Raw genomic sequence first — 12,009 nt, 5'->3', positions numbered from 1 at the left:
TTTTTAAAATAATCATCACTGCAACTGGAACCATTTCGGATCTCAAGAGGCAAGCCTCTCTTCCCATGTGATCTTTATAATTTACACTCTTTTATCCCCCCCCTCCTTGGGAGCTTTCTTACCTCCTTTTTGATATCTCTCAATAGTCTCTTACTCACACATAGATCCATTATATTAGTAGTGGAAGTATCTTTGATTTTTTTTTTTTTGGCTTTTAGTATTTGCACACACACACACACACACACACACACACACACACACACACACACAAGCTCCTGAGAACCAGAAGTCGGTTGGGTGTTTATATAATGAAGAATTATGGGGCTGTTTGACCGAGGTGTTCAAATGCTTTTGACTACTGTTGGTGCTTTTGCTGCCTTCAGCCTAATGACTATAGCTGTGGGAACCGACTACTGGCTCTACTCCAGGGGGGTCTGCAAGACCAAAAGTGTCAGCGAGAATGAAACCAGCAAAAAGAACGAGGAAGTTATGACCCATTCTGGATTATGGAGAACCTGCTGCCTAGAAGGTATTTGATTCCCCCCCTCCCTCTTTCCCTCCTCTCCTTGCCCCTCCCCTCCCCACCGCGCTCCCCCTCCCTCCCCTCCTCTAAATAAGTCCCCTCCACATTCCACCAATCCTCCCCCCTACACTTCACTCCCTCCACTACGCATCAAGGTTTGGTTGGGGTTTGTTTCAGAGGAAAGGGGGGAAAAAATAAGTAAAACCCATACTCCACTCTCGGGCCTCCATCATCTCCCCTTTCCCTCCAACCTCTTCATTGCAATAATCTATGCGATAGTACAAAATATCAAGACTTTGTCTTTAAGAGTCAAATGGAGGGCTCGGCTTGCCTGGGAATCATTAGGCTCATCTGCTTTTGGATTTAGCAGTACCATCGATGAGGAGGGTAAACAGGCACTTCCTCCCAAACTGCTCATCTTTTTGCCATGAAGAATTCAAAATTGTTCCTCCTCTTTCCCTTACCCCTCCCCACACAAAAAGTCCCAGACACATCCTCAAACTGCAAATCTCCCTTAAAAAAAAAAAAAAAAAAGGAAGCAAGCAAGCAATCTGTTGTTTCTAAGAATCCTCATTTGGTAAATCCTAATGATTCCAAGATCCCAAGCTGAGTTCAAGAGCATTTCGTAATCTCTCTGAGCCACACGTATTCGCTCGGTGGCTGCATGTGTGGATGTGTGTGTTTAAACGTTGACAAAGTCTAAAAATACATGCGTCTCTCGCAGGAAACAAGCCCGAGTTCTAATAAACAGCAATCACTTGCGGCTTGGGCTGTGTGCCGAGTCACTTCCACACAGAGTGACAGACATGTCTTATCCTGAAGCCAGGAGGGTCAACACTGTAGGGGGGGGAGGCGGGGAGGGCCCAGGGAAGGAGGGGGATGGGGTGGCGCAGGGTAGGGGTGTCAGCTGTTGGCCTCGATCTTGCAGGGTTGTGGAGGCATGTGCGTTGTGTGGGTCAGAAGGCCCCCTGCAGTGTAAAAGCTGGAAGATCAGGTCATAAATGGAGCCATGTGCTTTCAGGACATGCTAATAAGCACGGGAAAGAGGGGGATTTAAAAAAAAAAAAAAACAAACTCTGCAGGTCATAGAAGCTGCATTTAGCAACAGACTTTAATACGAGAGATGGCATTTATATAGCTGTATGTGTCTGGGGGCTGGAGCCACCCATAGGAGCACAGGCTCCCCAAACCAAGACTGGAGGCCTTTTGAGGCAGTGTCGGGAAGCGGGCACTGCAGGATCGTTTATTAAGCTCCAAAAGGGATGGCAATGCAGAGTTGAGGCCAGGAGATGGGGAGAGAAGGAGAGAGGGCGGAAAGAGGGACAAATTGATGTAACCCCTGGGTCTAACCCAAATGGAGCCCCGAAGCTGCTGTTTAGGGAAATAGTGATGTCTGGGATGGGGCACAAATCTCATGTCCCCCCCCCCCTCCTCCCAACATTCTTGGCGCAAATGGTTGAGTGATGGCTGAACATGTTTTGAATAGCTAAGTGACTTCATTGAGCCATGGTGTTTTTGACGCATACTGCATTTGCTGATCTTTCTGAACCTAAGCTTTTGCCTTCACCGTGTTCTGCAGAGGAGCTCTCCTTGAATCCTATGTGGCTCTACCCCCAGACACCGGGTCGATAGCTGGAAATTAATAGGGACTGTTTTAAACACATGCATATCACTCTTCCTTCTTTAAAAAAAAATGAAAAGCCTTTCAAACTGCTAGTGGTTAGCAATGGAAATACGATTTCCATTTAATTAAATATTTATGACAGACTTTTATTCCGAAAGAAGGGAAAGAAAGCAAAGTTAAATGAGGGTTTGCTGGAGGGTGATGGTGATGGTGCTGATCTGCCTTCCTTGATCTTAGTTAAAGGGATGGAGGCATGTAGATAAGAGATTAGAGGAAAGACCAGACTTTATTATTTTTTTTAACCGGAAATATAATCAGAGATTGGCACGCTGGTATAAATATACTGTGTTATCAGGGCTTTATTTACAAATCCTTAATACTGTGATCTCTTAAACATCTCCTAATTCCCCCTAGACAAGCGGGCTAGAGACGGCTTTGGATCACTTGTGCATTAAAAGGCTTAAGTATTTTCATTAAAATCCCGTCTGTTTTGCGTTTGGATCTCCCAATATGCTGCCCCCTTCCATCCCACCCCCCTTCAGATTCCTCTCCAAGCCTCACTCCCTTCCCTGCCTGGTTGCCTGAGAAGGGTTCGAGTTGCAGCACTCCAGAGGGCTGTGAGCTGCACAAAGGTCTGTGGGTTTGGCACTGGCCCCAACCGCGGCCTCCCCGTGCCCAGCCCAAGCATTTGCCTCCAGGCGGTGAGGGGAGGGCTGGCAGGGCTCTGCTTCTGTAACCAAGACCCAGGCAGGAAGGCCTGGGGCTCGGGGCTCAGCGCTCAGCCTGACCTGCCCTTCCATTTCCAGAGCCTCTTACCTCCATGGGACTTTGCAGGCAGGCCTGGGACCACCTTAGGTAGCCAGGCATCTGTGACTAGACGGTTTTCAGGTTCTTCTTTTCAGGCTAAACGGATTCCCTAAGGTCATAGGTTGGCATGCATGGGACTTGGGGGTGTTGGCATGTACGCTTTTTCTGAGCATGTGAGAGTCGGCCTTGCTGACTCTTGCTTCTGCGTCTCTAGCCTGAGTTGTTTTTTTTTTTTTTTTTTTTTTAACAAGCAATTGGACTTTCCTAAAATGAACCCTCTACTCTTTAATTGTGTTTCCAGATGAGGGAACAGATTTCAAATCTCAAAGAAGCTGCTAAGCCTTCCCCCGCCCCGTTACCACCCTAAACCCCCACAGATGAAGACGAGCCACCCCACCACCCCAACTCCTTTCCTCTGTGCCTCTCAGGAGGGTTTTTGTTTTCATTTCCTGAGATGATTATTTCCATGCACCTCTTGGTCAAAAGAAGAATCAGGAAACATTTCCTTGCCTGGCTTACAGCTCTAGCGACCCACTGTAGTCTCCTAAGGCATGAGAAGATGATGACACCTGTTAAGGGGAAATGAGGAGAGTGCTCAGCCTTTATGTGCCCCTCTGCCAAGACCATAACCATGAACTTGAACTCGGGCAGGCAGGTGTCACTGCTGGGATTTGAGGAGCAGAGGTGGCACTGGGGAGCCTGGCGGTACCTGGACACAGGTGGCTGCAGAGCGCTGGGGGAGGAGGGAGGGCCTGAACTCGTGAGGACAGCTGCTTCTATCTGTGGAGAGATGAACTGAGCCTTTCAGGGAAGAAGTCAGTGCGATCTAAAACAGGATGCTGAAACAGCCTGTTCCAAGCATGCCACGTCCAGCCCACACGCTGGCTCGCCATTCAGGACATTCGCCTCTCTTGTCATCTCAAAGAAACACTGTCTTCAAGAGCAGCAAGAAATCCACTCTGGATTCTCTCTGGCTGCTTCCTCCCCCTCTCCAAAGGCAATGGCTGCCCCTCCAACAAAGATGGTAGCCCTGCAGAGGAGAAGCCAGCAGCTGGCACCGCATAGCAGACATAACTCCCCGGTCCCCAGTCCCTCTCTTCTCTTGCCCCCTGCTCTTGGCTTCCCAAGGCTAAGCCAAAATCTGGTTCTCTGTTCAGGCTGAAAAGTTCCCTCTGGAATCAATAACCTCTCATCTGCCCCCCTCCCCTCCCACCACAGGCTGCTCATGGCAGCTGTACCAGGCTCTCTACAGCCTGGGTCTCTTTCCGCAGGAAGCCTCTCAATTGTCCTGCCCATGCCTGTACAAGGCCCTCACGGCACCACGCTGGCTTGGCCTGTGAGGTGGTGGCGGGGGGAGGGGAGATTCCAGACACTCCTCAGCCATAGCTCTCTTGCTTCTTCAAAAAGAAAGGATCCACCATTGGCTTTAGGGAAGCCAGCAGCATTTCTGGACACTCTTGTGCTTCAAGTGTGGGTGAGCTCGTGCAGATGTAGCATGGGGCCTTGGCGCTCTGCGCGTGGCTCAGGAATCCTCAGATAACCTGACTTTACACACAGTAGGTTAACAAGAAATAATTAGCAACGGGCTGACTTGGCAGTTCTTAAAGTTACTAAAGTGAATTAGAAGGATTTGTCACAACAGAGAGAGAGAGAGAGAGAGAGGAGAGGGAGGAAGAGGAAAAGAGAAAGGGAGAGAGAGAAAAAAAGAAGGGGGGGAGAGAGAGAGAAGTCATGGTGAGTTGTTTGTTCTTCCTGGAATTTCTTTTAAAAACATGAGTCATGCATCTATTATTATAAAATAAGAAAAGTCGGAAGTAGTCAGTGACGGAGCTGCATAGCTCCTGAATGCTGAAGTGAAGGCGCGTTATTCAAGGAAAGGAGCAGAAAACCGGCCAGCGAGCCTGGCATCTATAGGGGAGAAGAAGAAATAACCAGTTGGTTTCCTTCCCTTGTCTGCTGCCCAAGTTCGATTCCATCTTACTGTTGGCAAGCATGGACCTTTCTGGGCGGAGCAGAGAGGAGATAGTAGACTGGGCCATCCCTGCGTAGTTTCTCCATGACTGAAATCTTTGTCCATCCATGTCTGGGTTCTCACTAGTAGTTTCCCAGAGCCAGGCCCCACATTCATTCCTAGTTTTTCTCACCTATTTTGCCAAATCTGAACCTCTCCCTTCAAGTCCCAGCTACCTCCCCCTGCACTCCCTGGCCAGCTTACCTTCCGTGGATGAGCAGAGTTTGGTACCTGGGGAGGGCAGGCACATAGGATCACATAGCAAGACAGCAGCCTGGACAGAGCTTGCCATCTAAGCCTCTGTGACCAGAGAAGCTACATTTCCATTACACTCCATGCATCCTGGACGCTTCCAGAAGGTTCCAGGCAGCACACCCTGGCCTGCAGCTCACATTCGTACCCACAGATGGATGATGTTCTGGCTGCTTCCTGCAAAGTGTCCTACAGAGTGCTCACCTGGCACCTGCTGATCTCGGCTCTATTGACATGCCACATGTGTCCCTGCGTGCACATGTGTGCGTACACACACACACGCGCGCGCACACACACACACACACACACACACACACACACACATACACACCAGCAGCCATCACCAGCCACCCTGTACCTTCTAGGGGACAGGACTCCGTCTTTGATTCCTTCCGTGCTGTGAGCTGTGGATACACCATGCACCATGTCTAGTTTCTAACTCAGGGGTCACACTTGCCAGGCTCTGCTTTATCCTGGCCTTTTGCTTTAGAAGAGCCTTCCATGGGAAGGTTCCATTGGCTTGATGTTTACAAGCCTTTCCAGAAAACAGCCAGTTTATGGCCCCGTAACTGAAAGTTTTCAGAGGACGCTTAGTATTCTAGCAAAAGCACTTCAGAGCCTCGCAGGCCTGGATTGCTGTCCACGCTGGAGGCCTGAGGAGCTGTGTGATTCGGAGCCACAAGACATCTCCCAGCCTCAGTTTCCCTTTCCATAAAAAAAGGGAGTAGGACAGCCTCGTTGCAGGGTGGATGATGTAGGGATCAAATACATAGATGTCTGCCCCAGCCCTCTTCCCCTCCCCTGCCTCCCCCTGCTATCTCTGACTGTTTTATTTTTAATTTCAGTCAGTGGTCCTCAGCCTACCCCCTATTCATCCTCTTCCTCCATTTATCGGTCAGCACTGGAGGCCCTTTTACCCCATCCAGGGGTGAGTCTTCCACTGGGCAGTGATAGCCAAAGCAGCATTTAAAAAATACATTCCAGCTGGGCACAGGTGGCTCACGCCTGTACTCCCATCTATTTAGGATGCTGAGATCTGAGGCTTGCAATTTGAAGCCAGCCCAGGCAGGAAAATCTGTGAGCCTCTTCATCTCCAATTAATCACCAAAAAGAGCTGGAAGTGGAGCTGTGACTCAAGTGGTAGCACACTAACCTTGAGCCCAAAAGGGACATCGCCCAGGCCATGTTCAAGCCCCAGGACTGGTGTGTGTGTGTGTGTGTGTGTGTGTGTGTGTGTGTGTATGAATGTACACAATATTTTTTTAAAGATGATGACCTCAGGGATAGTGGGAGAACAAGGGAAAGGGTAACAATGCTCGACAAGAAATGTGCTCATTGCCTTATTCATGTAACTGTAACCCCTCTGTACAGCATCTTTACAATAAAATAAAATTCTAAAAAATGATGACCTCAACACAGGGAAGGGAGAAAGAAAAGGGGAAAAATGAAAGAGAAGCAGAGAGGTCCGCACGGCAGGGACCATGACACAGATTAGGGAGGGGTAAAGCAGCAAGTCCTGAAGGAGGAGGTGCCTGGCACGAGTCCCCTGGAGAGGTGCAGCTGCGTCTCCTGGCCCTCACTCCATCGGCAGCCTCTGTCCCCACGGGCCAGGCACAGGTCTCCCACGAGTGTCCCTCTTACAATCAGGGAGTGGAGACAAATAGATATGTGCACTGATAAGATCAGAGGTTTTTAAATTCACCAGAACTCAATGAATCTTTTTAAAATTTGATTAATTGCTATGGCCAAAAAAATCCATAGTCAGATGAAATACACAATCTAGTTTATAGCCACAAATCAGATAGTTTCTTCATCCATTTATTAGTGTGTGTGTGCATGCACGCATGTGTGGCGTGCATGCCATTACTGTGTCTTGAACTGAGGATCTGAGCACTCTCACTTGGCTTTAAAAAAAATAAAGCTGGTACTCTACTGCTTGAGCCATGGCTCCACATCTGGCTTTTTGGTGGTTAATTGAAGATAAGAGCCTCACGGACTCTCTCCTGCCTGGGTTGGCTTTGAACTGCGATCCTCAGATCTCAGCCTCTGGCTGTGAGCCACTGGCTGTTTTATTATTTACATCTCCAATGAACCCCTGCAAATTTCTGAGCTCGAGACCAGGATTTGGGCTCATAATGAAAAGCAGCATCATTTAGAGCCTCTGGCCTCAGACTCCTTACAGCCTAAAGGGAGAGAAAGTCCCTCGCTTCAAAACTGTCACCTGTGTGGGCATGCTTTGTAACTCCAGTCAGGGCTAGCAAGGGCAGCGCATAGGACTGGGGCTTGGGAACGCCTCTGAGCAGGTGATGTGGCAATGGAGATTCAAAGGGTGAAGAGGAGTTAGCAGGGTGAGGAGCGGAAGAAAGAATATTCCAAGAGGGGCAGAGGGTGCAGAGAGGAATGAGGAAAGAAATGAGCCGGAAGCAGGAGGAGGCAAAGGTGCCTGGAGGAGGCCAGGGTGGCCTAAGGAAGCCATGGTGGCTGGGGGGCTGGGTACTGGGTGATGCTAGACGAGGGTAGAAAAAGAACACAGCCGTGGTCAGGCCTGGAAGGGCCTCATTAGTCTTAGGAGAACAGCTTGACTCTGTCTTGGTTCTTGCTTCTAAGCTGTGTGACAGAAGGTGACCGGGCAATGTCTCTGTGCCTCCTCTGCCCCGTCTGCTCTGATGGCCCTGCCTGCCCTGCCCTGGCTGTGAGAACCCCAGTAGCCATTCTCTCTCCTCTGCCACGCCCCCAGCCTTCTACCCCCTCTGCACATGGGGAGCTCTCTGGCCTCGAAATTTCCCATGGCAGGAAACGGACTCCCACCAAGTTCATCGGATTTCCTACCAACCAAATTCAAAAGACGCCCCTGGAAAGGACAGCCAGGCTGTGAGGAGCAGCTCCCCCTCCCCGCTGCCAGCTAGGGGAGTCCCAGGAGGGAGCCCCAAGGAACCGGCATCTTAGGATGCAGCTGGCTCACCCTGGGGCCCGAGGCAGCCCCAGACCTTGGCTGTTCTTATTATCGCCCTCCTCACACACCCAGGGGTTGCTGGCATCTTTTGCACTCAGGGCCATGGGGGATTTGAGCAGGCCTGGGACTAGGTCTCCATGACAGGCACAAAAACTGTTGGAAAAGACAACAGAGAGCTGGGAGCTTGGCTCCCCAAGCCAACACCTGTACCCTGGCCAGTGGGGTTGCCGTGGGCTCCGGGGAGGGGGGGCTGCTGGCCCTGCTGGTCCTTTCTCCTGGACTCCTACGTGACTTCCCTCCATCTGCTCTCAGTTCTCAGGCACTGCCAATGGTCAAATGACCTATCTATCAAAACACTGCCTTCTGGAAAGAGGGGACAAAATTAAGCAACCACACTGATGCTAAAATACCATCTAATTCGGAGACATTGAAATGGAAAGCATGAGGCTTGGAATCAGAAGATGGTGGTAAACTACCTTGCTGGCCAGGAGAAACAGAGGGAGAGCCTGAGCGTTTTCCTCCATTCTCTGTGCCGGGAAGCGGTGTAAGGCAGAGAAGAGACCATGGTCTCCACAAGGAAGAGGGAGAGAGTGGCTGTGAGAGTCTCAGATAGTGCGATGGAGAAGAACTCCAGCCGGTGCATGGCGGGAACCATAGCACAGAGGATTCTGGGACAAGGAGATGCTGCAGGGAGGGGTGGCCGCCTGGGGAGGCTAGGTTCTGATCACAATGGACGGCCAAGTTTGAGAAAGGAAGGAAAGAAGGGTGCTTCATATAGAAGGAGCAGCATGGGGACACGGGCTGGGAGGGCAGCGCTGGCTCCCTCCCGAGGGGGTGTGGTGTGGCTGGAAGTAGAAGGCAGGGGCGGGCAGGCAGAGACGCAGCCCCAAGGGGACAGAGAGGGCTCATAGAGACGTTCTGGGGCTTTGGCTTAAAAGAACGGAGTGGCTTGGCTCTGTGGCAGGCCACAGGAGTCACAGCCGGCTTTGCCATTCTCTGGACCTGGCAGAGGAGAGGAGGACTGGGTCACAGTTTTGAGATTCACTGGCCGGGCATAAGGACGGAGATGGCCGGCTTGAGCAACCAGTGAGTTGTAGTTAGCAGAGAGTAAAAGCAGGATTGAAAGCAGGGCACAATAGGGGTACACCCAGATTCCCCACTTCTCACCTCTGTATAACTTTCCACCTATATATCTGCCTATCTACCTATCCTCTCCCTCCCTCCCTCCCCCCCTTACTCTCTCTCTCTCTCTAATGCCCAGTACTAATGCTTGAACTCAGGGCCTGGGCACTATCCTGAACTTTTTTTGCTCAAGGCTAGTGCTCTACTTGTTGAGCCACAGCTATCTCCCATTTTTTTTTTTTTTTTTTTGGTGGTTAATTGGACATAAAAGTTTCTTGGATTTTCCTGCCTCGGCTGCCTTTGAACTCTGGTCCTCAGCCTCCTGAGTAGCTAGGATTACAGGCGTGAGCCACCAGGCCCAGCTAACAAGCTTCCTGCCCCATTACTTTGTGCGAGGCCTTATGGTTACAAAAATACAGAAAGTCACTGATCAAATGTTACCTTCTTAAGGGGAATTCCTGGCTGCCTTGTCCAAGTATGTTTTCTCTGGTCCTGTTACCCTCTTCATTTCTCTTTAACTTTACATTTCTAATCTTTTTTAAAAACAAAATCATTTGCAAGTGTTTGGTCTGCGTGTCCTAGAAGACCATCAGCTCCTTGATGGAGGGGTCCGTGTCTGTTTGGTGCACCGCCCTAGAGCCTCGACCACTGCCTGGCACTGAGGCCGAGCTCCAGGCTCCCAGCAGTGGAAGCAGACAGGCTGTGAGGCACACTCCCCACGTGTCTTCTAGACCAGTCTTATTCTCCACTTGGCTAGAGACACTGTGAAACCATGGGAAAACAGCAGCTGTCTTCCTCCCCATGCCCACCCCCGCCCCAGCCCCAGCCTTGGGATCACCCAGCTTTGAGAAGCTGATAGGAAGCCGAGTCCTCTGGGTACAGGGCTCACGTGCTCTGGGTGGAAAACCTTGCTAGGTACCCCCTGGCCTGAGGTACTGACTTAGCAGATTGGGTTTGACTTGGAAGTGCTGCCAGCCCGTTTCCTTGTGGACACTTGCTCCATCACCCCTGACCTTCTGTGACCTTGGGGAGTCTCCCAGATGCCGACAAGAACACGCAGGGTCAGGTACAAGACCCACGAGGGTTCCATTTTGTGGCCTTGGCCCCCGACTTCCACACTGTGCTCACCGGGTGCCCTTCGCGCTGCGGTGCCAGCCCCCTCGTCAGAGCCCTAGGCAGAGCCCACTGGAGGGCAGAGCTTTCTTTAGCCCAGTTCTGCTGTAGCTCACTCCTCGGCTCCAAGACTCCTTCCCCACCCTGCCCTCTGTCTCCCTCTCCTCCAATCATCCCCAGCAATCTATCCCCTGTTTCTCCCCGCCATCTTTGCAGAAAAGGTGACCTTACCAAACAGCTCTTCATCCGTTAGGAGGACAGTCATGAGAGTTGTTTGCTGGCCGCCTCCTCCATGTTCTCAATGCGCTCTTCGTTAATGGCTACAACTCTGAAGGCACGCGCCACCATACCGTTTATGTCTATCTTGAGAAGCCCAGAGAAGTTGGGTAACTTGCCCAAGGTCACACCACAAAGTGTCAGAGCTGAGAGTCCAACCTCAAACCTGTGTTTAGCCTTGTGGTATTAACTACTTCATATTCACAATTTTGCCTGAGAACCCAAATCTATAAGCAAAGCTCTCTTGAGAAGTTGAGGGCAGGATTGAGTACTGAAGAAGTCTCCGACATTTTGAAGCTAGAAAGGATTTATTCCTTACCCAGGGTAGAGTAACTGGAGGAACTGCCAGATTTTTCTTTTCTTCTCTCCCTCTTTCCCTCCCTCTTTCCCTCCCTCTGTCCCTCCTTCTCTCTTGTTGAGACAAAGTCTTACTTACTATGTAGCCCAGGCTGACCTCAAATTCCTAATTCTCCTACCTCAGCCTCCCAAGTGCTGGGATTGTAGGTGATGCTACCATGCCCAGCTCTGCTGGGACTTCTCACTGCTCTATAAATATAAAGTGTGTCCAACTGCAGGCTTATCCCTCTCTTGTAGGTTTGGGGGTGGGAGGCTCAACTTCTTCCCACTCTTTGGTCTACAGGAAACTTTCCCTAGCCACAACTTGGGCTGTCCCTGCCCCAGCATCTCCAGGGCCTCCTGTTCCCTCCCTCCCTCCCTTCCACAGCAGCCCAGGGGCCGTCTTCTACACTGCAGTTCTGATCTCTTTCCCCACCTGTGCTCATTTTCTTTGACAACATCGACCTGTGTTCTGGGCACCTTCTCATCTGCCCACTCATTCACTCACTCACCCAAGACCCCTCCCTGCTCCGCCAGCCACTGTCAGTCCTCCGTGGTCCCTGAGCACCTCTGGACCTCTCACTCCTCATCTTGGGACAGACCTGGCACGTAGTAGGAACTTAGTCAATGAAGATGAAGCTGAGGATGAGGGGGGGTGAAGAAGACAAGAGGGTGGATGGGGGCGACCTTGAGAGAAGGAAGATGGGGAGGAGGAGGAGGAGGAGGAGGAGGAGGCGGAGGAGGAGGAGGATGGAAATGAGGAGGAGGCTGAGGATGGAGGTGAGGAGGAGGAGGAGGATGGAGGTGAGGTGATGATGAAGAGGATGAGGAGAATGCAGATGAGATGGAGGAGGGAGAGGAGGAGGCGGGGGAGGCTGGGGGGGGATGTGGATTTTGAAGGTGAAGTTGAGGATGGATTGAGTCCTCCTCCCAGGTGAGCACTGATAAAGGCTCAGAGTAGGGCCCAGGAAACCATCCGCCATTCCTCATGC

The 12,009-nt window shown here is 51.0% G+C and overlaps 1 protein-coding gene across 1 annotated transcript in view; it reads left to right on the top strand.

Annotated features, from left to right (window-relative positions):
• The first annotated feature begins 318 nt into the window (after nt 1-318).
• The window catches only part of Cacng2 (calcium voltage-gated channel auxiliary subunit gamma 2), a 100,170-nt gene continuing 88,479 nt past the window's right edge, over nt 319-12,009 (top strand). The window contains exon 1 of the mRNA XM_042693347.1: nt 319-529. Coding sequence (XP_042549281.1) covers nt 319-529 — 211 coding nt within the window. The remainder of the gene's footprint in view (nt 530-12,009) is intronic.

The sequence above is a fragment of the Dipodomys spectabilis genome, unplaced genomic scaffold (assembly GCF_019054845.1).
Source record: "Dipodomys spectabilis isolate Male_0828 unplaced genomic scaffold, ASM1905484v1 ptg000163l, whole genome shotgun sequence".
Lineage (NCBI taxonomy): Eukaryota > Metazoa > Chordata > Mammalia > Rodentia > Heteromyidae > Dipodomys > Dipodomys spectabilis.
Note: the sequence above shows the minus strand (reverse complement) of the source record. Positions and strands in the feature narration are given on the sequence as shown.